General features: G+C 53.7%; 1 protein-coding gene across 9 annotated transcripts in view; it reads right to left on the bottom strand.

Annotated features, from left to right (window-relative positions):
• The window catches only part of CTIF (cap binding complex dependent translation initiation factor), a 138,988-nt gene that overhangs the window by 14,332 nt on the left and 97,446 nt on the right, over positions 1-27,210 (bottom strand). For 7 of the 9 annotated variants that reach the window (XM_066988826.1, XM_066988827.1, XM_066988828.1 and 4 more), the window contains 3 exons: positions 23,340-23,781; positions 21,233-21,562; positions 3,275-3,430 (listed from right to left, as the gene is read on the bottom strand). In XM_066988826.1, the coding sequence (XP_066844927.1) occupies positions 3,275-3,430; positions 21,233-21,562; positions 23,340-23,781 (928 nt within the window). The remainder of the gene's footprint in view (positions 1-3,274; positions 3,431-21,232; positions 21,563-23,339; positions 23,782-27,210) is intronic. The other 2 variants (XM_066988824.1, XM_066988831.1) reach the window with 2 other exon arrangements.

Below are 27,210 nucleotides of genomic sequence, written 5' to 3'. Positions count from 1 at the left end.
TGGATGTAAAGCCAGGTCTGTCTGCTGGATGGCGTCATAAAAACAAACAAATACATCCAAAGCAGCACTCGGCACCGAGCACCTCGGCTGGGAGCTGCTCCTGCTGGCAGAGGGCTGGCAGGAAGGTGGCAGCTCCCAGGCCCGGAGGCACCGCCTGGGTTGGCGTCCGAACAACATCCCATTGAGGATGGGATGGAGACGCGGGAGAAGCCAAACCTCCCCACAACACTCGTCCCTCCCTTCGTCCGTTTTGGGGGAGGAAGCGGGGAGGGCAGTGAGCTGGGCTGCCCGCACCAACCCCACTGAGCACACGCAGTCGTGGGCAGTGGGGCGAAGGACCAGACCCGGTTAACAGCAGATGACAAATGGCATTACTTAATATCTCAACTCAAAGTTTACAGGGACGAATTTGGCGTGGCTTTGTGAATTAAAGCGAGGCCAGAGCTGGGAGACCACGGTGGGACATCCCTCTTGGTGAGGCCGCCAAGCATGGGAGTCAGGACGATTTCCTAAAAATGCTAAAAGCGTTTTCATCGAGGCAGACAATGGATTCAAGGCAGAATGTGGTCCTGGAGGACATCACCACTGCTCCTGCTCTAGGAGAGCCTGGGCAGCACAGCCTGGCCCCGGGGAGAGCCCTTCCCCGGGAACAATGCCCCCCTCCAGCTTGCTCCCAGTTCCCCCGGGCGCAGAGGGATGGATGGGAGGAAAGCTCTTTCTCTTATTTATGTTTAACCTCAGCGCCTTATTATTCTTTGCACAAGCTCCCCAGATTTGATGGCTGCAATATCCTCCGGTTCTCACCCAAAAAAGGGCTCTCCTTTCCACACTCCCCAGCCGCCCGCGATGCCAGCCTTTGGGCTGGGCTCAGGCGACCCATTCCCCTTCTCCATCTTTAACCCCACACACTGTCAATCCGAAGCACCACACAAGCTCACTGGGCTCTCTCAAACCATTTTAAACAATGGCTGCATCCTCTTCTTACTTTTCTTGGCAAACGATCTTTGCCTAAAATCCCAGTGTTGTCCCCGCTGTGAATACACCTTCCTCTCTGCCCGCACACCTCTTGCCCCCAAACCTCCCAGTGGTGAAAATGAAACACTTTTGGTTCCTGGGCGTTCAGCTCACGGGATGCCCTGTCCCCAGCTTGGAAACGGTGTTAATAAGCTTTTACTGGGGGGGGAAAGGAAAGGAGCTGGTGAGAGGAAGCTTTGCAGGGGGAAGGGAAGAGGCATTCCTGCCGCAGTCGTCAGGCAACTTTCCCCTTCCTCTTGCTCACTCCCTTGCTGACCTTTGGCTCAGCCTGCCAAAGCTATAAAGGAAAAGGGAAAAAAAAAAGAGACAGAAAAACTAAAAAGCAAGAAGAGCTGAAAGGACAGGCAGAAGCAGAGATGTTATCTTGCCCCTGATAATGATTTATCGTTAAAGGATGGGTGGATGGAGGGAGGGAGAGCTAAGCGCAGCTGCAGCAGCACGGAGGGAGCCACCGAGGAGGAAGGAATCAGGGGCGAGGGGTTGAGACCGCACGTGGGCACACACGTGCTGATGAGCAGGAAGGGGAAAAAAACACAAAGAGCACTATTAAACCTCTCAAACCCATCCTGAAGCAATCGAGGGATGCCCACGGCTAGCGGCCAGTCCCAAAGTGGCCGAGCCACAAGGACCAGCCCAGCCCAACTTCATGAAACCCACCAAGGGACGTGTGTCCCAAGTGCCTGCTGAGCTCCAAGGACACCAGCTGCAGCGCTGATGTGCTGGTGCACCAGCACGGGAGAGCACCAACCCACGGCAAGGCGCCTGTCCCTGCTGCAGGACCTCACGGGTTGGCGTCAGGACAAGCGGGATTGTGCTGGCAGTTACCCCAGAGCACCTCTGGGTCCTGTTCTGGGCTGGCCCTGTGTGACAGGATGAGCTGAAATGGCAAAAACCAGCAGTGGCGACCCAAAAAGCCAGCCCTGAGCCATCGAACGGGAACAGCGAGAGTCAGGGTCCCAAGTTTATGCACGGCATCTTGGTATAATCAGTAAAAGCTTTTTACGGAGCTGTTCTGCAGCAAAAAATATCCCCAATATGTGAAATTCGCGTCCTTCAACGTGTCTTTAGATCGCCGCCGTGTCCCCACGTAGCGGCAAGACAACGAGAACGACTGTGACAGCACGGCGAGGGCAGACAGGAGTTGGGAAAAATCCTGGCAGGATCAGGGCTGGGCTGTGTCACGGCTGTGATGGGAAGTGGGGGAGAACGGGGGCTCTGCCAGACGCCAGGATCTTCCCGATGAGGTGACACATACTGCTGTGGGCAGAGATTTTGGGGAAGTTCCACTATTCTTAGCACCCCTCTCCCACCTCCTCTGCTGGATGCGTGTGCCTCATCACGATGCCCGGACACTTTCTCACTGTTACAGTCACTGTCTGTGAACTCTACCCACAGCATTACTGCGCAGGCAAAATGTTTATAGTGTGTTTGCATTCAGAGAAAACTTTCCATGCATGCAAAAAGTCATTACTGGCAACTTTTTCCCCTCTCCCTCTCCTTTCCTTGCCCAAGGTCTAGCGGAGAACTTATTTTGCAGCGAGTTATTTATGGCCCGACAGAAGTGCTACTGACAATTTGAGACTCTCAGCTCCAACCCTGGGCGATGAGACAGACTTCTGCCTGAGAAAGTCCTCTGCAGGCAGCAGCAGGAGACAAAACCACCTCTAAAACAGCATGGAGGAAAGTCCTCTCCTGCTCTTTTGAATGTCAACATTTCAGTTTCCTTTCCCGTTTCTCCCCAGTGAGGTTTTTGCTCCCAGCCTGAACTGTGCTCACCTTATCCATCTCTGAAATGTCCCCAACCCTGATGGCAGGGCTGGGTTTACTCTGCCTTATGCGGTCCCCTATGTCATTACTCCCTCTCTCTTTCCTCCCCTCAGTCTGTCTCATCTACTCAGTTGGCTTCACTGCTTTTAAGAAGCTTTCTTAGCTCCTTCGGTGGGGATTTGCAGTGGTGGGATTTGCAAAACTAAACATTGGGTTTGCAATCCCAGTCATCGGGCTTTGCAAACCCTTTGACAAAAGGGTCCTGCTTGGGGCATGTGTTTTTTTTTAGCAGAATTGCACCAGGCAGGAGGAGCCAAGTGTCCCTGCAGGCATCAGTACTCTTAGGGTGAGAAGTGTTTGTGTGGGTAAAGCAAACATCTGGGAATCACACAGCACGTATCTACGGATCACGGGCACTGCAACCCAACGGCTTGTCCCGAAGGTGGAGAAGGGAAACCTCCGAAGGCATTACCTCCCTGAGGCAGGTATAGATGGGGCAGACGAGGACTCGGAAGGGCTCTCCGGTGCTGCTCCTCATGGTGCCGAAGACCTCGCAGAGGAAGGTGATGAACCCCAGCCAGCGCTCCACGTCCCGCTGCTGCAGCTCCTCCCGCATGGTGAAATCCTTCTGCAAGAGGGACGGAGACAACAGGCTGCATCAGCAAAACCGCACCGCCAGGGGAGAGGCAACGGCTGTCTAGATGGAGAATTAGGATGAAATTGAAACTCAGGGTGGGGGGAGGAAGACAGACAGACTGACTCTGTAGTAACAGCGGGGAGATTACTCAATGCCAGCAGAGTGGCTGGAATTTCAACACGGCCAAGCCACCAGAAGCAGGTACTGCAGAAACAACGCCAGCCTCTGCAGTGACTGCCACGGCCTCCCCCTGCCCGGCCCTTCCCCTTGAATGGACCTGGGGACTCTTTGCCCTGTGCACAACCGAAATGGAATGAAAATGACCGCGAGTGGCTCAAAGGCAGTGCCTGGGGGATGCGATGGATGCCGATGGCTTGGTGGTCCAGCACCTCCAGCTGAGGTAGCTCCGAGCTGGCGTCGGGCCGAGGCCTTTCCGATGCGCTGCCTGCTCCCCGGGGTCTCACAGACGTACAGCAGAGCCTGTCTGCCTGCCCACACAGGAGAAGATTAGGGGAGCACACAGCTGATATTAAAAGGTCACCCTGCTCCCGAGCTGACGGTTGCCATGACCGAGGATTATGAGGATGACGTGTTTTATGGAGCAACACCAGGAGCGAATGAGCTGGGAGGCAGCTGCCTCCCCCACCGGTCCTCCAGCCAGGGAGGAAAAATGGGTTTGCCCAAAGGCAGGACATGAAAAGGGGTACGCGTGTGTCGGGAGCGTGTGGCAGCGAGCAAGGAGGAACAGGGGAAAGCAAATAAAAAGCTTTCCACAGGGCACCACCACCACGTGGGATGGCACCAGAGCATGCGCAGCGCTCGGAGCCGAGAGGTCTTCCCTGGGCCCTGAGCGATGCTGCGGAGCCTCTCGCATGACGTCCCACGTGCGCTCGCCTGTCTGTCTCCATAGTGACCTTTCCTCGGTATTAAAAATCAGTAGGCACTAAGCAGGGGAAAATCACAGAACAGGACAAGTTCGTTCTCAACAGCCCGTGCTCCCAGCACGGCTTGCGCAACATCTTAAATCCAGCAACTAAATAAATTACCCTGTATCTTTTTCATCTCGGTTTATTCCTGCTGCCCGAGACAAAAGGCTTTGCTGCTCCCAGCGCTCCAACCTGCAGCTGCGCTCTGAGGAGCCAGAGATGTAAAAGCCACCACACCAAAGACCGCTCTCATGCTCCGTACAACACACGGGAGCTGTTCCTTTTGAAGCAAAGGTAAGTAAAGCAGCTACCAACCAACGCCAGGCAAACGCGCAATGGTTATTTTCACGACACCACTGTATGCATAGAAGATCCAAGAAAGGAGCTATTTATACGTTTCACTACAAAAGGAACAGAAGAAAATATATTTGCATATGCAGGAAAAAGACTTGTAAAATACCCGAGCCACTTACTAACCAAACAGTGATGACTAATTCCTCTCTACACCCATTTCTATAAGGCAATTGCCCAACTGTGTCTGCGACTGAAATCAACCTGCAGCCAAACACTGCTGGGCCTCTTCAGGCTCTCCGGGGGAGTTTGCAAAGCTCTTCCTTTCGTTACTCAGCCGGTCCCAGGCTGGCGGTGGAGGAGAGATATTTGCCAGCTCAGGTTGTCACTCCAGGGTTATTGAATTGCTCATTGTGGAGTCTTCACTTGACATTTAATGGCAAAAAAAAAAAAAAAAAAAACACGAAGAGAAATGTCCTCCTGACTACTGAGCAATTAAAAAAGCCAACGAGAGCATCTCGTGCCCCTTGGCTGCACCGAGGGAGCCTCCAGCCCTGCTCCTCCACATGGGCACTGCAGCTGGGTGCCAGGGCTCTTCCTCCACACCCTGAGACCTCCCGTGCCCATCCTCCAGCAGGGGCCGCCTAAAAAGTGCCTGGGCATCACATATTTTGGGATCCCTGGTGCACACCGGGGAGTTCCTAGCTGCTCGGGACAACCACACCGGGCTTCAGGTGGATGAGCCAAGAACGGGCAGGGGCAAAACCTCCCCGTGGGTGTGACAGTCCCTCCACCTCCCCTAGAAGCCACCCTAAAGGAGCCTTGCAGGTTAGAGGAGGGATTTATGGTGCCGACGGGTGGGTTTGTGGCCAGCTCCAAGGCTGCCAAGACAAAGCGCGCCTTTCCTGGCTGGCGCTGGCAGGGTGCTGCCGTTCGCTGGAAGCAACCCGTGGCAGGGCACTGGGAAGAGAAGAAGCCTTTCCGTGCTATCAGCCTCAGGCAGAGCCTCAGCCTTGCCCAGAAGAGCCACCGTGACGTTCCCGTCGAGGCTGGGACAAGAAGCAGCCAGGGCAGAGTTACTTACGTGGCTCCGTCCGCTGCCGAGGGAAGCACGCTGAGCGTTTCAGCGACATGTCGCCCCCGAACAACTTTACTTAACGCGGCGACGGCCACGTTGCCAGCGCCCCAGAACCCTCCCTGCAGCTGAATGACCCGTAACATCCGAGACGGAAACCTCGGCAGGGCTGAGGCAGCCTCCAGCAGCAGACAAAGCGCAGGGAGAACATTTTGGGTTGCGTTAGCCAGGCTCTCATGCCACGGCTCTGCGTGGAAATGGGGGAAGCCTCGCTGGAAAAGCCATTAGCAGGCAGTCTGGGCACCTGCTTAGACAACGGGGCTCCGCCGCTGCCTCTGGCTGCGTGAGCATCGCTGCACCCTCGTGCCTGCTGTGTGCCTCTGCAGAAGGAGGGGTGATATGGGTTCCTTTGAAAAAGCAGGAAAGGCACCTTGCCAGGGGTAGGGATTAGGTGTTTTGGACCATGTCTGTCTACAGCCAGGAGTTGGGCTCCCCAGGAGCCAAACTTCCACGGCAGCTGGACTCGCCCTGGGCATGGAGAATGATTCAACCAGGTCCCCAAGGAGCTGGCCACCAAAACCGATGAGCTGGACCAAGGCAGTGGGAGAAGGGAAGAGCCACGGGGCTGCACAAGTGGAGACAAAACCCACGTCCCATGCTGCCGCATCCATCCCACAGACTTTTGCACAACTGAAGTGGAGCAAAACCCTTCAGAAATGGGCTGAACCCAGACGGCAGAGCCACTGCCCTGCCCCATGAACTTTATTTGCTCTGAAAATGCCTCCTGGAGTTATACAAAAATAACCTGTGGATTGGCCTGCCCCATGCTTAGGTGGTGAAGTCAGTGCAGTAAGCAAATTATCTTTCATCAGTTTGGCTGTATTTTTAAACACGAACTGTATTACTAATTTGGGGGTGCCCCGGCCCGTAGATAAGCTGAGTGCATTTACTGGATGACCTTCCTCCAGCGCCTATAGTTTAAAATAAAATGTATTTATACCAGGTAGCAGGACTGGCCTCGCTTCTCCGCCTGGTTTGGGAGAAGAGGTCATTAGGAAACCACGCAACAAGCAGGGGGATGGCAAGGAGACCTGCAAAGGGGCTCAGACAGGACAAGTTTGGGGCAGGACCCAAAAGGCTGAGCACGTTCTTGATCCTGGGACCCTCCATGCATGAAGGGTAGCCAGGGGTGGCCCAAGCCCATGCACTGCAAGGATGGGCACACCCTCGGACATGCCTTGCATGGCAAGGAGTCCTGGAGCTGAAGCTCCTGCCGAGCCTCTGCCAGGAAGGGATGCAGAAAATGCTGGCGTGGGGGTTGCCACTCTTGCACCCAAGTCAAAGCCCTCTCCTCACCTGGATGCACCTCATGCAATGCTATTGCTTCTTGGCCCAGGCATGGCATCTCCTAAAGACCAGGCTCAAGCCCTGAGGAGAGGAGAAAAACCCCTCCTGTGCTCCTCTCCCGCTGCTGGTGGGCAGCAGCGTCAAGCAGGACGAGGGGCAGCGCTGAATTTTGACCGTCGGACCTAAGCCCTTGCTCCAGCACCGACAGCTGCAGCCAAAACCCATCCCCGGGGAGTTTGCCACACTTTTTAAAGACGAGTCCCAAATAACTCTGCCCCAGAGCTGGGCCCACCGACGCATGGCTGGCTGTGTCAGCAGCGAGTTAGAGGGCAAAAGTTTACCACGGGATAAAAATGAGAGTTAAATTTAAGCATCTCCACCTTCTGATGGAAAAAAAACCTACACATTTGGGCTTGTTGCTCTGTAAACACAGGGCTCTTCCTCTGGCAGCTTTGCTGTTTACTCAGTCATTGTCAAGGAGGCAGGAAATACTGAGTCAGAAATGCTGCGCAAAAAGAAATATATAATACTTGGGTATCGGCGATCGGCGCTATATAAAAAGCCGGGAGAGGCTGTGCTAAATGCTTGGTCTTGCTGGCAACATGCTACGAAAGGTTGGAGCCTTAAAGGGATGCGTGGAAAGGGCCTGAGATAAATAAAACGGGTCCAAGGAGCTCCCAAACGTGATGGCAGCAGAGGAGATGTCTGCTCCCTCCCAGAGAGGGATGTAATTTAAGTAATTCTCGCACTTAGGTCCCGGCTTGGGTCGGGCTCTGGAGGCAGAGCTTTGGTTTTTGGGGAATACAGCCCAGCTAGATGCAAGACAAAAAGAAGAAAAAGAAAAGCAGAGCTCACAGCTTCCGAGCAGAGAGCAGGGCTTGGCAGTAGCAGCACAGGAGGCTGAGATTTATTTTCAGTCCTGCGTGGGCTCCCATCACCTCCGTACCCTGATTTCCCGGCTGGCAAGTGGGAACAATTTACTCATCTTCCTCTGCGCAGCGCTTTGGGGTGTGCGACTGAGACATGCAAATTGTGACAATTATTATTGCTCCAACAAAGGAGCTATTGACATTTAAAGCAGATAAACCCTTTAAATTACAGATGACACTCTGCACCCAGCCTTGCAAAGGTCTGGGCTTCACCCAGCCATGAGGCATTTCCCTCCCACGGGCTTTCATCACGGCGTTTCCTCGAGCTGGATCCGCAGCCTGGCGAGCACGGACCCATCTCTTCTCGGGCAGATTTGGCCACTTTGGCAAGAGCAGCAAATGAAAGCGGTGGCCTTCAGCATGGACCTGGCTTCTTCTGAACTGAGCGACAGTTCTACAAGACCAAAGATCCTGCAGCTGTTGGATAGACACACCTCGCGAGGAGGAAATTTTAGGGCTTTGCCTGCTCTTACTGCGGAAATACTGCTTATTCCTCTCGCATGGAATTCGGCAGGAAGGGGAAACGAAGGCTGGAAAACTCCCGGCTCTCCTGAAGGTTTGCTGGGAGATGCCAGGCACGCCCCCAGCATCAGCAACATCCAGGAATTTTAAATTCCTCGGCTGTTGGGGTACCTACAGATAATCACAGACTGCAGCCAACAGCAGCGGCGGGTACTTCCCATCTGCATACCCAAAAGAATGCCAGCACCCCAAAACGAGGAACTGAGGGGTCACTTGAAACCCGTGCCCCCTGTCCCTCCGCCACCCCTCCGTCAGGTCCCAGCCCCGGGACCACCTGCGTGGTGTGGGTGTCTGACGGCTGCCTCAGCGAGGCTCGCGGCTCCTCGGTTAATTATTAATTCAGTCAAGTTTTACAGCACCCGAGGGGGAGCCTAATAACGGCTTCGCAAACAGAGGAGCATTGCTGTTAATCCGGTAGTTGCTGGAGATCCTGGAGCACCGTCTGGGTGGATGCTCTGGGGGGTGAAGTAGCCCCGTCTGGCCACGAGGAACAGCAAACACCACTTAGCAGTTGTCCTGGCATAAGAAATCTTCTCTAATGAGCCTCCGAGTGGACACATGGGCTGCACAGAGGAGGCAGAGCGGGAGGGAGGCAGCCCACGTACATCCCACACCGCTCTCCTTTCCCCTCGCGGAGGGAGAAGCAGCAGCACTGAGATGCAGACGCCGTGTCCCAAGGGTCAGCTGCACAGCATCCCGTTTCGGCCGCAAGACATCAGCATCGTACCTCGATACTGCGGGAGCATTTCCTTCAGCCAGTTTTCAAGTGGGATAAGGCGAAGAGCACAAAAGGCGAAGAGCACAAACGCTCTGGAAATGGATAGAGAGAAGAGGTGGGGGCGCGCTGGGCGCCCCGATTGCTTCACCAGAGGGTGTTGGCCAACCCATCTTCCAGCGGTACCGCGGTGACAGAGCTGTCTTCCTCCTTACTTAATTTTCTCTGTCGCCTTCCTACCCAGCCCCTCTCTGGGTTAAGGCTGGGCTCACAGACACCGGTGGGGTGCTGGCTCGGCTGGGTGACAGCAGTTTGTCACTGCTGCTGAAAGCCCTGCGTCTCCCACGAGCCTGGACCTGGCTGGGACAGCTCATCTGCATAAGGAAGGTCTCGGTGACGCTGAGACACACAAATTAATCGACTCGCTGGGTTGTCTTCAGAGCAGCTGGGGCACCCGTTTGACCTGACCCTGCAGGACACCCCACGGCAATGCCCGGAGGAGGCAGCTCCCCTCCTCAGGCTTGCTCCCCTGGGATATTTCGGAAGACCCTTGCCTTGCATTTCAGTCCCCACTGCTCCACGGAAAAAAACGAACATAACTCTCCCCAGCAAGCATACATGGACTGCTTTGGATTGCTGTTATGGGGTCAGATGGTTCGGTGGGACTTCTCCAGCCCTCCTCCGTGCCGGGGTGAGGTTGGAGCCCCAACACCATCCCTGGCATCCGCTCAGGGGCCACTTCTGTGCCTGAAAAACCACCCATGCGGGTGTTTTTTTTTGGGTCCAGCTGGAGCTTGCCAGCAGGCCGCATTCTTATTTTAAGCTCCACGCGTGCGACGTGGCCCCTTGATAATGCAGAGGTGCCAAGGAGTCTATGGGGACGGGCCAAGCCTGCAAAGAGAGCCATGGGCACCGCCAACGCCGCCGAGGGGGCAGGCGTGGGTGGGCGGTAGGGGGTCATTCCCCGCCACTCTGCTGTTTCGAGACTTTTAGGACTTTCTGCCTCATGGATACAACCAAAACCCGAGCTGACCTCGCGGCACAAAGCCGTGAGCGCAGTGCCGTGAGCAGCCTGCATCACATCCAGCAAACCGCGACGCTCGGGCGGATCGTGCCCCTGCTCACAAACCCCAAAAACCTCACCAGGTATGAGGGCTCGGGATCTCTGAACGGCCCCGTTCTCCCCAGACTGCACAAAATCCATGCCGTAAAAGTAAAAAAAAATGCGGAAAGGCTTGGGATCCCACGGGCAGTCAGCCAGCCTGGTCCGAGCATGGGATTTTCCCCCCGTCTGCCCAGAGTCTGAACCTTGCAGGCGAGGAGGGAAGCGGAGGGGACGGGGTTAACAGGCTCCCAGCCGGAGATATTCGAGGCACCCAGAGTTCGTGTAAAGTTTCATGCCGGGACCCTTTTCTAAATTCTTTTGGTCATGGGAGAAAACGCTGCAACTGTTTAGTCTGCAGGGAGGCGGTGGCTCTGGCCCAGCACGAGGACGTCGCTGAGCAAACGTGCCAGGACCAACAACCCCCTTATCTCCTCTGCCACCAACTTTTCACCCATCTCTCACCACCACGGCCAAGGGCACGGGCACGGACCCGTGGTACCAGCACCGGTGTCCTGCTGGTGAGGCTGCTCGGGGCTCCCTGGGATGGGGATGAGCCACATCCGACAGCCGGGGCCCTGAGCTGAAGTACTGCTCTGCTAAAAAGCGTCGCCATCCAGCTCTGTTTACACAAAAAATCGCAGAAAATCTTTCTTAGGGGGTAATGTTTACAAATCCTTTGAAGCCAGAGAGCTGCCACTATAGAAAATGCTGTTTTGGCTAACATTTTTTTTTAAAGGACGTAAAAGGATCTGCTCTGCTGGCCCCCTGAAGATGTACACGCCCTACACACACTGCAAGCTGCCCGTCCGCGTGGGAAAAGCTGAGCTTATGGAAAGAGCCGGGCTGAAAAACTGCAGAGAACACGAACCACAGACCCCCTCGGTCCCTCCAAACTTTCTGTCTTTATAGACACGCTCGTGATTACCACGGCACATTCTGCAGTGTAACACACGGCGTCCTGGTGGAGCCTCTCCATAGGAGAGCAGACATCGGGGGCCGGGATGTTAGAGAGCCGTGGGGCAGCGCACCTCACCCCTAGGAGCGAGGCACGAGCAGCAGTTTTGTCTCCCCAGCCCGGCGCTATTCCCCTACCGCCGCGGCTTTGTGCTCTGTATCCAGTTTCACTTCCTGGTGCTCCCGGACCGGAGGCGATATCGCTGCGCCGGGTTTCCAGCGCTGCTCCAAACGCTCCTCCCACCCCCCTGTTAACGAAATAACGTGCGGAGCAAGTGTCATAAAAAATAAGAGGGGAAGAAAGAAAAGCGGAGCAATTTACCACCCGGGGAGGGAAGAGGAAGCGTGGGCAAAGCTGATCACACTGGTTTTGGGTGCTCAGCAAACGGGGGGAGGACGGGGGCTGCACGGGACGCAGCACGTTGTGCCCAAGGGTGAAACCAGAGGATGTGTCACGGCGGGGCGGCATCGTCCAAATGTCCTCCGCTTTCCTGTGTCCTCAAACCCGACCGCTGCACTTCGCGCCGGCGTCGGGCCTCGTTTGCTGGCTAGGCGTGGGACACAACCTGGAACCCCCTCTACCGCATCTCATCCCTCACCTGCGCACACCGCACGCCCGGTCCCACCGTCGCTGCTGCTGGAGCGAAAAAACAACCCCGGGGAAATTCCCCGTGCCACAAATGCTTAAGGCAAAACAGCACCAGCGCTGCAGGGCTGCGGGGTTGGCAGGGGTGTCAGCTTGTCCTACGGAGCTTTTTGGGGGGACAGCAGGGCAGCTGGGTGAGAGGGGACGGGGCCGCCTTCGGGCTCGCCTGGCCCCAGGAGGAGCTGGCGAGCTCGAGTCCCCGCAGGCGGTCTGGGCTTGCACAGGCATTTGACCTCGGCTCGCCGCAAGCCTGCTCTTGCAAGGCAGGACGGGGGGCGAGGGGGGGCTGCAGGATGGTCCCCACGTAGGGCAATGCCTCGCGGGGTGCTCACCCCGAGCCTCCATCCAGGGGGTGCGGAGCCACTGCCGCCAGCTTGGAGCCACCTCGCAAGCTCACCCCTGTTTTCTGTGTCCCCACTTTGTGGCTGGGGTGGGGAGGACAGAACAGGCACCGGGAGCAGGGATTTCCCAACCCCGCAGCCGCAAGCATCCCTCAGCCCCCCGGCTCGGCGTGGCTGCAGCCGCCTGACCCGGATTTAGGGGGGCAGCGGGGAGCAGATGGGCTGGCAGGCTGCTGCGTTAACGCCGGCTGAGTCCCGGGGCTGGCAAACCACGCTGCCGCGTCCCGGGGACGGATTCGAGCCTTTTGAGAGACAACGGGTCCTCCCTGCGACACAGCCGCGAGCCGATGCCAGCTTTTTAAAACTCCATCCAGCCTGGTCAAACGGAGGGAGAGAGACCCTGACGAATTTCTTTGCTTTGAGCCAATGGATTTTGAGGCTTTTTATTTTATTTTTTTTAATTTTTTTTTCCCCACCTGCCCTAACAAAGCATCCAGGCTTTGGGGTCCCCTCTCAGCCCTGAGCATCCTCACCCCCCAGCAATGCTGGGAGCAGCCTGGGGGGCCTCTCCCGGAGGGCAGCGGCTGCCTGGATGCGGCCGGGGCTGCATGCAGGCTGCACAGCCCGCAGTCTCCACCTAGAGCCCGGCGCAGCCTCTGCTCAGCGCTGCATCCCTGCGCGGGGGGCTGGCCCCTGTCCCCTGTCCTGGCCCTTGGTCCCTCCAGGGTGACGGGGAGCCAGAAGGAAGCACACGCAACGTACTGACGGAGCAAAGGAGGCCACTGGTGTTTTTTAACCATGTGCTTGAGCAGCGCAAGATAAAATCTTACCGGCGCAGTGAATTTTGAGTCAAATATGCTCTTCTTTAAACTCCTACGGCTTTTTTTTATTGCAGCTCAGTCCTGCTTTCTAATCGATCTCTCAAACAGTAAACTACGCAGCGCCCTGCTACCCGAAACCGAACACCTTCCCCAGGCAGAAGAATCGGTGAGACTGCAGCCCCTGCTGCCTGGTGCCTGGGGGCTCCTGTCTGCTTCCCGGCTTCCCCAAAGGCTATTTGTTGCCTTTTTCTTGCACACCACTAAAGCCCCACATCCCAGTCCTCATCCCACCGTTAGTTTCCAAAAAGTGCTGATCCCTGGTGCATCCTCTCCCTGTCACCCCACTCCTCCCAGTTCTCTCCGCTTAGAAATGGGAAAGTTGGAAGCACACAGCCTGACTTTTAATCCGGGGCTCCCCAATAACTCCCAGACCTGCCTGGGACCTTCTGCGAGCAGCTCCCGTAACGCCAGCACACCAGCTCACTGCCAAAACTTGTGCAGGCTGCAATGAGCCCCAATGAGGATGCAAAACAGAATATTTCAGAATGGTGGCGCATCTTCGGAGACACTCCAAGGGGAAGGGAAGCGTGGCGAAAGCGTGGCTGATGCTGATCCTGCTGGGACTGCCTGCATAGCTTGCACACGTGTGCAGCACACATATACACATATACACACTACGGATATATGTGTGCATTAATTTCGAATTGCCTTCAAATTCCCTGGGCATAAATAAGACAAATCCCACCTGCCAAGCTCTGGCTACAGGGATTTGCATCTAGGAGGCAAGTCCCACAGCCATGCACAAAACCAGGACAGTGCTGCCAGGATCAGTGCAGAAACGCTAGTGCCTTTCAGCACGAACCATGCATATTGCTTCCACGTCCCTATTACCACTGCACCCACACACGTCACCATCTTCGGTGCCTTTATCCTCCCAACCCAAAAAAGTGCTCTCACCACTGGGAGGTTAAGTCACTGGCTCGGATAAACAGGGAGCCTGCAGGAGAGGAGGGATTTCAGCTCACTCCACCCAAATCCTTGTGCTCAGCACGGTAAGTGGTAATTAGAATCATCTAGGTTGGAAAAGGTAATCAAGGTAATTAGAATTAGAATCATCTAGGTTGGAAAAGACCTTCCAGATCACCAAGTCCAACCATCAACTGTCAGTCGATTCTCTGGTACCTAATGCCTCAATACTTCTATCCTGAGAAAGGATTCAAGCTAAACTTTACTCGTCTGTCCTCTGCCTGGGCTGCCAGCAACAGGTTTATGAGCTTTGCCACCCTCCTGGCTAAACCCCTCCAGAAACAGCTACCCTGAGCATCTCAAATCCACCCCAGTCCACCAAAACACAGGTGTGACCATGCCAAAACCCACAGGGTCTGAGTCAAGTTCTTAAAACCCGAGGGAAGCAGGGCACCAAACCACGGAAATGTCATTTTTCGGGCATCAGGAGATTGCACTAAGGTGACTCATTTGTATCTCTCAGAACAAATTTCTGCGTTTGAGCAAGCACCAGGCTGATGAGCATGGAAGAAGCCCTGTGTGGGTATACAAGAGGGTATGTAAAAGAGGATGCAACAGGGTATGTAACTGGGTATGCACATCCCAAACCAGGGCATGCAACTGGGTACGTAACTGGGCATGCAACTGGGTATGTAATTAGGTATGCAATTGGGTATTTAATTAGGTATGCAGTTGGGTATGCAATTAGGCATGTAATAGTGTATGCAGTAGGGCATGCAATGGAAATAGTCCCGGCCACTGGCACCAAGGCATCGCCAAAGACGAGGACACACCAGGCTTCGCCTCTGGGTGCACGTGTGAGCCCTGCAAGGGGCCGTGCTGGGCTCTGTGCAGGGATGTGCCTTTCGTTTCTTCTTCTTCTTCTTCTTTTTTTTTTTTTTTTTAAGAAGGTATCAGCCTTCTGTTTGATGTGTTGCTGGCCGCGGTTGCTAAGGGGAGCAGTGTACAATTACAGCCCCAGTGATGTCCTCTCTAATAATATACTTCGCTATGCATAGCTCAGATGCAGACACATCTCGGCTATAAAGAGCACGGAGATTTGAACAGAGGAATACTCCAACTTATGTTACATGCGAAGGGTCTGTGGCATGTTGCTCAACACCTCCCCGCTGCAGAAAAAAGCGCTGTGGCCAGCAGGAGCCAGCGACTGGAACTATGACAAGCAAAAACCTCTTGCAGGACACTTCCTTGCAATTTATTAATTGCACAGGGATTTGTAGAGGGGCAAAGAAACCATGCACATATCCACCAAGACATTTTTCATGCCCCTGTCCCTCCAAGGTCCCCAGTTCAGCTGCGTCCACCCCAGCGGCTCGTGCAGCCCAAAGTCACTCCTCGTACCACAGCAGTACATCAAGGGACCCATGCACAAAGGAACCACAGTTTGTTTGTGGACCTGGAGAAACAGAGTGAGTTTGTAGCTACGGTTTGGGCAGAAAGGAGGAGGAAAGGGGGGCAATTGCCCCCAAGAGGAAAGCGCAAAGGCAACTGGTGCTGCTTTGCACCAGTCTGCTGCAGCTAATGGTTTCCTGGTGAGTGTCTGCAGCCAGATTGGGCGTCTCAGACTGAACCCCAAAAAACAAACTCAGTGAGGAGAAATTCAGAAACCAACACCAAGCCTAGGGCCAGCAGCATCTCCCCACGGCTGATCAGCCTGCCCCACGGTGGCCCCCCCTGCCATCCCAGGTTCCCAGCATCCAGCTTTAACAGCAAAGCTGAAATCCGGGACCGAAACACAGAGAGAAGGAAGAATTCAAACCAGGGTTTTCCCGGCCTCAATCCCCTCGTTTCAGGCCAGGACAGCTGCCGTGTGTCTTTTGCAGGTGTAGCTGCTCCGTTCCCAGCCACGGCTGCGAGCTCTGCGGGGGCACACGCTGCCCGGGGAGATGCTCTTTCGCGGAGCTGTCTGCAGGGAGGGGATGACACGACAGCATTCCTGAGCCACGGCGCTGGCATCTGTTTTGGGATCAAAACCAGTGCCATGAGATAAGCTGCGAACATGTGCAGCCCCCGGGCGCAACCGGTGCGAGCACCCCTCCGACGCGGGCGTTTGTCAGCAGGCTGAAAATATAAGAGGAGCCAGGTGAAAAGAGAGTTTGTTCAGCAGTGCCTAAGGGAGATGCTCCAGCCTGTGTCCGGGGGCTAAGCTGCTGAAATTCACGGGCATTTTGCTCCTAAAAGAGGGACAAACAAGTCCGCTCAGCCCCTGCAAAACAGGAGCATCTGCTGGTGCCATCTGTGGGGTGAGCGGCTCGGCCCTGGCTGGGGGGATCAGCCGGGGGGGGCACGGTGATCCCGATTTATCACACCCCGGCGGAGTAATTCCCCAGCTCGCCGGTGCCCGGCGAGCCGAGCTCCTTAGGTCCGGGGATCGGATTAGTCTGAAAGGTGCTGCAGAGACACAAATCCAGCTCCAGAGCAAGCGTTTTATCAGAGTTTTTTAATTAACGGGAAATTATCTAGGAACGGCTGTTGGAAAACATCTGCCTGATGGTGGAGAGGTCAGGACTGGAGCTGCGCTATGTTAGATTTTCCCTGATGCAGCCAACCCCCATGTTTCACAGCTGTGACAGGTCTTCTGCGCTCTGTACACGTGTCTGTCTCCTGCCAGGGCTATCAAGCCCGAATGTGACGCAAAAAATGCTGGTTTGGGGCTGACCAAAGTATTTCATAAATCAGGGTGAACGGATCCGATTATTTTGGTTGGAAAAAGAAACTGTGTTTGGAGGAAGTCAAAATGCTTCCCTCTCAGAAATGAAATGTTAAATTATTTAATTTCTCCTAGCGCTGTGGTTTTGATTTGTGCTGATCCGTGACCTTTTGCCCCATCAGGATATTTTTAAAAGATGTGCAGCTTTGGGTGGAGAGACCCTCTTTAGATTCATTCCTCTGTGCACGTGAAAGCAGCCACCCGCACAGCCTGCTCGCTCTTTGCAGCTTTCCGAGGCAGACGCCGCGCTCCCTCCCCGTGCACCGAGCACAGCGAGGCTGGTTACACGTTCCTGGGAAGCACTTAGGGACTCTCTGGAGAAATGAGATGTATTATTTATCCTGCACTCTAGCCACGGAGAGCTGAATGCGAATCCATTCATTACTGCACATGATGCTGCAGCATAACTCAGCTCACTGGGTCTGCTCTTAGGGGCGGTGGTGCTGTGACAAGAGGGCAAGCTGGAAGGGACCTCCCCAGCCCGGGGGGCTGCTGTCCTCCTCTCCTTTTGGGTAACGCCCTGCTGCTTCTGGCCATCGCTGCTGGACCCTGCTTTGGCTCTGCTCTTTCTAACTTTTTGATATCCCTCAGCCAAACCCATCTGTTGTGTCCAGGGCAATAAGAAAAGCAACGTGGAGTTACCCTAGCTTACAACAAATACCAATTCTCATTATTTTATTTTGCTTATTCTTTGCCTGTTTCCCTTGTTGCTGAATATCACCGTCATCCAAGACCAAATAATGACACAGGTTCACCCTGGCACAGCTGCTGTAACAGCCCGCTGAGCGGCTCCTGGCAGTTTTAGTGGCATTAGAAGACAAAAGCAAGGTGACGCCGCTCTCAGGTCTGCTCTGTGGCTTCTGACACCCCTCCGGGGTCGGGATAAGTGGTAACAGAAATGTGCACATTTCTCCTTGTAGGCTTTTTCCAACATTTCCACCCACAGGGCTAAGCCTCCCTGTGCAGTGCACGGCAGTGCACTGAGACACACGGAGAGTAAGGATCCCACTTGTTCGTGAAGATGCAAGGAGAAATTCCTGGTAACCCTTCCAGGGAACCCTGCGACAAACGGGTCACCAGAACTCGTCCCTGCTCGGTGATTTCATCTTTACAGAAGGCCGACACCTGAACTCGCTGTCCTCTCCTGCTGCACACAATTTCGCTCAGCTCTGGTGCAGACACCGGGATATTCCCTGGGAACCTATTTTTTAAAACCTATCTTTAGGGCAAAATTATTTCTGCAGCAGGGCGATTACGTGACTTAGGCGCAGTTCTGTCGGCGGTCGAACTGCCTGAGTCATGCGATCTGCGTATCAGCTGTAGAGCCTTAAAAACCTCTAATCCCAGGAAAAGGAAAATAACCTGACATTAAAAAGCACTAATATTTAAAAAATGACAAGTGTATTGGGCAGTTATGTGGTGCTCAGCCATAAAACTGAACTTAAGAAGCCCTCCTCCATCATGGCCAAAGGAAATAAAAGAGACGGATGGTTTCCTTGAGTGTCTGGTGGCCACGGAGCTCCCTGCCCACAGATGCTCTGGCTGACGGGTGAGGAAGGACCCATCCTGCTCACCTCTGTGCGTCCTAGGGCAGCACTGCGTGCTCACACTCTCCTGCTTGCATGCCCCAGTCCATCCCCAGCTGTCTCTCAAGAGCTTGGCTGCAAAAGATGCTTGAGGAATGGTGTTCTCACCTAGCTCTGCAATGGATTCAGGGATGGATTCAGAGGGTGCTGGTCACTGTGCACAGCAGCCGCCCATCGGGGATGAGTCGGTGCCAGGAACTGCGTGCCTTGGCTGCACTCCTGCCTCGCATCAAGACCACATCTTCCTCCTTAAAAACAGCTTTCTTCCCCTTAACGGGAGACAACAGCTTGATTTAAAGCCAATGAAAATGGGAGGAGCAGCCCTGTGACTCGCAGGCGCCCCACTTTCAAACTGCTTTGAAGGGAGCAGGAGAAACGGTGGGCATGGCTGATGCGCCCCAAACACCGGTGAGCGCCTGGTGAGCAATGTTTGGGAGGCTTGGATGCCCTAAATGACACCCCCATTAGCTGGATCTGCTCCTCAGTCTGGGTTCAGGGCACGGCAGTCTTGGTTGGCCCGGGACAAAGACACAAAGGGAAGGACAACTCCAGCCCCACCAGCAGGCTGGGGCTCTTGATGAGCTGCCCCTGGACAGAACAGCCCCAAGGAGCTGCTGCTCCAGTGGTGACATGCAGAGATGTTCTCACCCCTTCTCGGCTCATCCGGCACTGCAGCTCCCAGCAGCTCCACGGGGTGAGCACTGGCTCTGCTCTCCCTGAAAGCCCTGCAGGGAACAGCGCTCCCCGCACGCCTTTGCATCTCGCTAGGCTTCGCTTCCAGCAGATTAAATCCCTCCCAGCTGCTTACAAGTGAAGAGCACTTGGAGGTATCCACCTTTTCCCTCTCTCTCTTTTAGTTTTACGTATATAATCATGTTTTGGCCTTTGCAAACTTTTGGAGAGAGCCTCTGACATTGGTCTTCACAAGAGGATGCAGACTCCTGTAATCTGGGCTCTGATCTGAGATGAGAGAGCCTGGGATCAGACCTTGCACCACCGCGGGCTGTTGCACAGGCGGCCTTGTCTAGAGCACTCAGTCTCTCCACATCACCCCTCGCCTGCTGTAAAGCAGAGACAAAGCTCTCACCCTTCTTGGAGTCACATCTCCTCAGACCTGTGTGCAAGTCGGATCCCAGTAGGCTTTCTAAACCCAGCTCTACCTTTCTGGCTACGTCCTGGTTTCCTCCAAACACCTCCCCTAGCATCCCGCACGCCTGTTCTTTGTAGTCTCGTAGCATCTCCCTGCTACAACATCATGTGGAGCTGCAGATCCTCCCCTCATCACCTTCATCCCGTCCCTCCTCATCCTCAGCCCTTCCAGCAGCTACCGTCGCAAAATCAAGAGCAGGGGCTCAAATGAAAATGTCAAGAGATTCGAGGAGAAATAAAAGCTGGTTTTTGTGAGGCTTGTTTATGAAACCGCATCGGCTTGTGTAAAGGAAACAGAAAAAAACAGCTGAGCACCCTGGTCCCAGGACCCAGAAATACTGCAAACGAGGGAAACCATGGCAGAGGGAGATGGAAAGACCTGTCCAAGGTAAAGATTGATCACTAGCACAGAAAACTTAAGCTGAATCTGGTAGACAACCAAATCTACCAGACAACTGTCTACCAGCTTTCCTCTCATTTCCATAGGAAAATCCATTGCCAGAAACATTTTCCTTAAAATATGCATTTCTAGGCCAAGTTTCCATTTGTGGAAAAAAAAAAAAAATAAATCCCAGTATCCCCAGTGAGCACCGCTGCTCTGGATGCTGCTGCCCACAGACAGCGACGTCGGTGGAGGTGGCAGAAGACGACAGCTTCTTCCCTCCCATCCCTGTAAATACAGCTGACAGCCCTTTGCCTGCTGATCAGACACGAGAAGGAAGACGTCTCCTTCCAACACCTCCTCCACGGCAGCATCAGAAGCACGAGTGGCAGCCACACGCCGCTTGCCCAAAAGCTGTGTTTGGCCCCCACCAGGTACACACGGGCACGGCAAGGAGGGCAGGCAGGTGTGCCAAAAAAAACAGCACAGTGCTGGACACCGAGCAGTCGCAGAGAAACGAGAGCTACTTGTACGCGTGTGCTGCAGATGAGCTGTGTGCGTCAGCAAGTGGCCAAACAGAAATGCAAATTAAAGCAAAGATGCAAATTTGTGCTTTCATCTCTGCACGCCCTGTCTCCAGAGAGGCAGAAAGACGGAGGTCCGTGTGACACCCTCTCCAGAAAGCACACCCCCACCTCGGCTTTGCTGTTGCTGGTGGTTTTTGGAGCAGAACAACCAACAACCAGCGTTGCCTATCCCACTAAGCAAGTCACTCAGAATAATAGCAAATACGCAAATTATTAATGTCCAGGGCGCAATGAGAAACCAGCAGCAAGCTTTTCCACCAGGTGACGCGGCCAACGGCCTTCCCGGGGGTGACTTAACTCGACACCCGTGGTGCTGAGAGGTGGGGGGGAAAGCAGCAAGAGAGCCCCAAAGAGCAGCAACGACCCCTCACTGTAAGGCCAAGCTCACTTCTCTTCATGTCACGGGGATGCTGCCACGAGCAGCCCCCTCCTTTCACAGACGGGCCCTGCCATGACATACCGCGTTTCCACGTACAGCCCCTGAAATGGGAATGAAGAGCAGCTGGCTGATGTAACAACGCCTACAGGTAACCATTACAGGTGGGAAATGCAGAAGCACTTCTCTTCTCGTTACCTGGGCCTAAAAGGAATTTGGTAAAAGCTCAGCCCCTGCCCAAACGCACGGTAAGACCCGGCGGGGTGAAGCTGCAAGCGCCTAACCAAATTATTTCGTCTAATTACCTGCAACATGTTGAGGAGCAGACTCCGGAATTTGGTTCCTTCCACCATAAAGAGGGCCATTTTGTCACAGAGCTTGGCCGCTGTGGAAGCAAAGCTGCGGTCTGTCACCGCTTTCTGGTAGATGGTCTTAACTATCTCCCCCAGCATCTCCTCAGAGTTGGTGGAGTTCTGGGCCTCCTCCATGAAGGTGGTGAGCTTGGAGTCAACATCACTGCTGTTGTTCCTCATGCTGTTTAGGATTTCAATTAATTTGTCCATTTTGTTCTTTTCAGGGTTGGTGGTTTCAACCGTGACTTCGTCCTGGTCCGTGAAAAGGGAAAGACAAGGCGTCTGTTACACAAGGAGAAAACAGATGTATCAGCCCTTGTCCTTCCACAAACAGCAAAGGGGGAAAGGGGACAGGGGAGACATATAAACAGACCTAGAAAAGTCAGAGCATCCTCTAGAGGTACAACGGTCTCAGCATTGAAAGACACAAGTGAGTGAGTCCTGACCCAGAAATGTGCCGTTTCCCCACCTCCCGCAGCACGCAATCCCAGAGTCTTCCTCCTCAGCTCAGGGAGAAGATGTGCTCGAGGGCTCTGAGCCAGGACGCCAAGGTCAGATCACCCTGACTGCCTTCACAGTCTCAGACAGGTTTCTGGCCTTGTCTGCTCAGCTTCCCGTCTGGAACACGGTAATAATGGTCATTTTTTTGGCCTCTCTTTTGAAAGTGCATTCTTGTTAGCAAAATGCTCACATAGCAATCCCACAAAAATATCTGCATTTTAATGTATATTTAATGATTTAAATTGGGGTCGAAGATGTCACATGTTCCAGGCATTAGAAAAACTCCTAACTTTTCCTTCTCTTCACTGTTACACATTTTACTTCACGTCATTACCACAGAACTTACTGCTTCTTTTTAAACATTTAATTAGGCATTTGTCCCTTCCTCCACAGCATAAGGCATGCATCCTGCTTGCTCTGGTCTGCTCCCTTCACCTCCCATGGGTCAATCTTAAAACAGATTATACCATGCAAACCTGTAGCAACTGTCTGGACAACTGCAAGGCCAGCCGGCAGGAGCTATCAGGAGACCAGCAGGGTTGACTACACACATCCCAGAGTGGGTGCTTATGTGATGTGTTTCTCACCAGATTATAAATTCGCAGGGCATACACTGCAGTGAACACTCTGAAAGTCTCTGCTATACTTCCATCGCTTTAAATAACATAAAACTAACTAACAAAATCTTTTCCTCACCCTCAAGGCACATACATAAATAGTAAATGCACATGCATTCAAAGGTATCCATTTCCAACGTGCACTCCCATGGAACTGTATATGTTCAGGTTATTTTTGATACACATTTTGAAAATCTCATTGGAGATCCCCCCACGAATGCATTTTCCAGTCTGAAAAGAGAATCTCAAGAGAAAGAGTCTGGGTTGCAGAGAGGGCAAGTGGAGATCTCTGAATTCCTCAGAAATCTGAGGCTGAATGTTGTTTGGATTCTCCTCCATCACTTGCAAGCAATAGCTTTGTTATTGTTGGGTTGCTGGAAGGAAGGGGGAAAGATAAGGGAGTTTCAATTCATTACCGAGATAAATGGATATCAACTTTAAAGGAGCTGACTACAAATACTCAGCATTCAGAAGTCAAAGCTTGGTATTTCGCTCCTTAATTGCGGAGAGACGAATTGCCTTTTTTAGACCTCTCTGCGAGGCTGGTGAGCTCTGCCGAGTGGAGGCAGTCAGCTGGGATCAGCCGCCGGGGAGGCAGTGCCTGCGTTGCGGCTCGCACGTGCCCCAGCCTTCCCCGAGGGTGTCTGCAGGGATAGGGACGAGCTCCCAGTCCCTCCTGGAAAACTGAAGCTGGCAGCAACCTCAACCACAGAGGCAAGCTAAGAGCCTTATCACTGTGTCAGTAAAAAACCTCCTGAAGAAGCACGGGGACACTTCAAGAGAAGCGTTGACAGAGGGAGATTAAGATAAGTTGGGTGCATTTCACGGAGAGGTCCGCTGAGCCCAGCCCACCCTGCATGGAGTATGTATGGCCCACCCTGCATGGCCAGCAGCCAGGCTCTCGGAAAAAGGGTAAGCCCAAGTTCCCCTAAGAGCAGTACCTTTTCTTTTAGCCTCCTCCGCAGCCTGTCTTTGGAAGACTGGAGCAAATTGATCTTGGGCCTCTCCCCAATGCGCTCGTGAATACTGTCTCTCCGCTTGGTCTCCGGCTCCTGGATGTACTGCTGGGACTGCTTCTCCACCGCCTCCGGGCCCCGCTGCGTCTCCGACGGGCTGTGCACCGTGCAGACGGAGCTGTCCTCGATTTTCAAATTCTCAGTCTCTTTGGCGTTTCTGTGCGTTTCTTTGTCGTTGGGCGAGTGCTTCTGGTTGTGGTGCCATCTGCGGTTCTGGCTGTAGCCGTGGTGGCCCGTCCTGCCTGAGGAGTGAGGGGCCTGGCCTCCTTGGTAGAGTTTCTGGTGGTCCCTGTTGTGTTTGGTGCCGCCTTGCTGATGATCTGCGTGCTGCTGAGACTTGTTCCCACCGGGAAGTCTCTGCTGTCGCCTGGGGAGTGAAAGAAAGAGGTCAGTACGCCCTTCTTTTGCACGGACTGTTAGCAGAAGGGCAACAAAGACGAGGTAGGCCTTTTCTGAGCAGGCACCAGTAACCATATTTACTCACAAAATGGCTTCATTCATGCAGTGTCCGCAGCGTCATGGAAACGACATAAGAGCAGACTACCTAATGATCTCAGCCCTCTGCATTCATATAAATTACTCCAGCAGCACCGTCTCATAGCAACTAATGTTTCTAAACCCTGCCGAGCCGAGCACCTACATCAAATGCAGCCTTGATGGAGAGGAGGAAACAAACCCCAGACCCAAAGCCACACGACACCTAAAAAATCCCGTGCTGCGCTGCGCCACGCTTGCTTGGCAGGTCAGTGTTACACCAACCGGGCCGGCGCATCCGCCTCACCAAACAGGCTGGCCCGCGGGGTGACTCTCCGGTCACCCTAGCACAAAAGAGGAGCCGATTTAACGGTACCTAACACGACCTACTACCAGCTAGCATATTTCAGCCGAAAGCTTCCATGAGTAATTGGGTAACATGACTTCGGTTCCCAGGAAAAGCTGCCCTGTGCTCCTCTGTGAGATGAAGACTTGCTTCCACACTAGACCAGGGAAGACTTGGTTAGTAGCAGCAGCAGCTGGAAGTCAGGTAGGGAAAAAAATGCTAGAGGTTATGTTTTTCTGAAGTCCTAAGCTATGTTTTTCTGAAGTCCTAAGCTATGTTTTTCTGAAGTCCTAAGCTATGTTTTTCTGAAGTCCTGAGCTATGTTTTTCTGAAGTCCTCCTGATATGCCCGGCCCACAGCATCACTCCCCTGCGTGCCACCTCCGCTGCACCAGCTGGGCGTACTGCTGTGCTCGTTCACAGCACGCCGTACCAAGAACTTCTAACAGAGAAAGAAAAAAGCCACAAAGCAAACTTCCAAGGAAAAGAGGTGCCCGCACCAAACGCTTTTGCCCCTTCCTCTATTTCCCTTCTGCACATCCTTCATTGTTGCTACGCAGGGGATGTGTACGAAGAACCTGAGGACCACGCTCGGCCCTGGCAGCACGGGGAGCCAGGACCAGTGGCTCTGGACAGGAGGCAGTGCGAAAACGTGGCTCAAAGCGGGCAGCATGGACATTCAACAGGCACAAGGAGGAGGAACAGCCCGTGAGCATTTGCTGGAGGGACTAGCACGGCTCGGAGGCCAGCGCTCGCCCCTCGCTGCAGGCGGTAGCTGAGACTGCAGGTCCCCTACAACCCCACAGCCGAGTGGAAGAAATGCTTTGGCAGCCTCTTTGCTTTCGCATCCAAAGCCCGCGTCGTCTCCAGAAATACGCCTGGTGTAACAGGGCTCCTCAGAAGCAGACACCGCTGCACCGAGCTGCGAGAAAACAGCCCAAGAGCGAGGAAACTTTCCTCTCGCTCCCTCCTCCAGGAAGCTGGAGCGAGAGGAAATTCCTGCCAGCAGATGCGGCCAGAGTGTCTTGCACCCTCCCGCTGAACTTGGACATTTCAGATTTCCACACGGGCTGCGGAGACGAGATTATCAGGGCTCGCAACACACACATACGTGCACAGAAAAAGAGCGAAGGAAGTTTAAAGGTCTCCCGTCACCCCGAAGGGCAAGGCTTCGGGGCTGCTGGCGGCCGCCTGGTGCTGCGCTCCTTTGGAGTGGGTTAACCCCGAGGCACCGCGCAGCAGCGACCGGCTTTGTTTAAAGACCTTGGCACGGCGCTGGGGGCTAGCCCTAAGCGCAGTGGCAGCTCCCTGCGTGCCTGCTGCCTTTTTAACGCTTGGTATTTGCTCGGAGAGCACGTGGGATGCCCAAGCGCTCCGCTCCTTACAAGGCTCTTGGGAGCAGTGCCGGGGAGGCGCAGGGCAGCCTCTCCGGGGTCCCACGAGGCAGAGGCAGCAGGCATCGCGCAGGGCCGCAGGGGCCACGTCCTTGCTGGTTTTGCAGCCGTCACAATCCCCCTTCTGTGGCTCATCCTCACCCCCCACCCCAAACCCCCACCCCTCTGTTCGGGTGAATAGCTCCACTAGTTTTAAACGTCCCACGCAGCAGCTCGTTTTATTTTCACGGCCGAGACCTGCGCTGCTCAGCTAAGTGGGCTGGGGCGCAGGAAGCGGCCATTCACAAATACATTGCCATGGTCAGTGGCTAAACCGTCCCCAGCCTGGCCTGCCAAACCACGCTGCCCCTCAGATCTGTGTTCCTTGGCAGCCACGGGAGTTAAAAACCTGCTTTGCGAGGCCAACTGGCTCTCCACCACAAAGAGCGAGGGCTCGTGTTTGGCCAAGGCAGGCCCAACAGGCTTGTTCTTGGTGGCAGTGGAAGGAATTTGTGTTTAGTCTCAGACCATTGAATCCGGTTTTCTGAGATATTCAACATGTTTTTTTTGCAAGCTGAATGGCAGGGAATTAAAAAAAAAAAAAAAAAAAAGGAGATGGGGGAAGCTTTCCTGTTTGCTGGAGCCTACAACCATTTTATGACTACAGATTCTCCACATAAAGTTTTCCTGGCATTTCTTTGTTTCCTCCCAGTAACGCAATCATATAAACCGCTTTATAAAATGCATAAAGAGCAATGCTTATTAAAAGGGGAATGTCAAAATAAAAGTTAGTTATACCCCTTATCTAGCTCTGAGCCCTCACATGCTTAAACGTGCAAGAGTTTTGCTGATACAACCGAGCGAAACCTTTCTGTGGTTTTGCTCTTTCATCTTCAATATCAGAGTTTAACTGTTTGGGTGCACTTCCAGGCTTGGCTGATCAGCCAAATAGGCTGTCACTGTATTTAGATTGCAGATATTGCACAGAAATGATAAAAGCTGCACGCAGATGCAGTTTTAATATAAGAAGGGGTAAAGCAAAATGTCTGGAAAGGACCTGGGAGCCAACCTAGCCTCTTCCCACCGCCATAAATTCCTGCAAGAAATGTGTGAAGGGACATTTTTTCTCAAGATAATGGTACTATAAACCCAACAGTTTCTGTTTAAGGGCTGTGAAAGAACAAAAAAAAAGAAGTTTAACAGAAAAAAAAAAAAGACACATCACAGTTAAGTCAAGGTGGAATGTGAAAGATTATTCAGTTTGGGGCTTTAACAACAAGACAGGGAGAGCAAAAAGCAGCTCCGTTCCCATACAGGATAGCTGAAAGGCAAAATTCACATGGCAAGGGGCACAGCAAACACAAATGCAAACCGAAGCTCTGCAGTCACTGACCACAGGACGGAAAACACCAGAGTTAAACACGTTAGGAAAAAAATGCTAGAAATAAAAGGCAAAGGAAGGAGAATGGCAAACAAGAAGCAGTGTCCGTGACTTGGCAGCAGGCTCGGGTCTAGACGATAATCCAGCATTCAGGCAAAGACTCGTTTTGTGCTATTATCTTCCCAACACCCCAGTGAAGAAGAAAAGCCAAGAAGAAATAGGA

Source organism: Anser cygnoides, chromosome Z (assembly GCF_040182565.1).
Source record: "Anser cygnoides isolate HZ-2024a breed goose chromosome Z, Taihu_goose_T2T_genome, whole genome shotgun sequence".
NCBI classification, from domain to species: domain Eukaryota; kingdom Metazoa; phylum Chordata; class Aves; order Anseriformes; family Anatidae; genus Anser; species Anser cygnoides.
The sequence above is the reverse complement of the archived record's forward strand: the minus strand, read 5'-3'. Positions and strand labels throughout refer to the sequence as shown.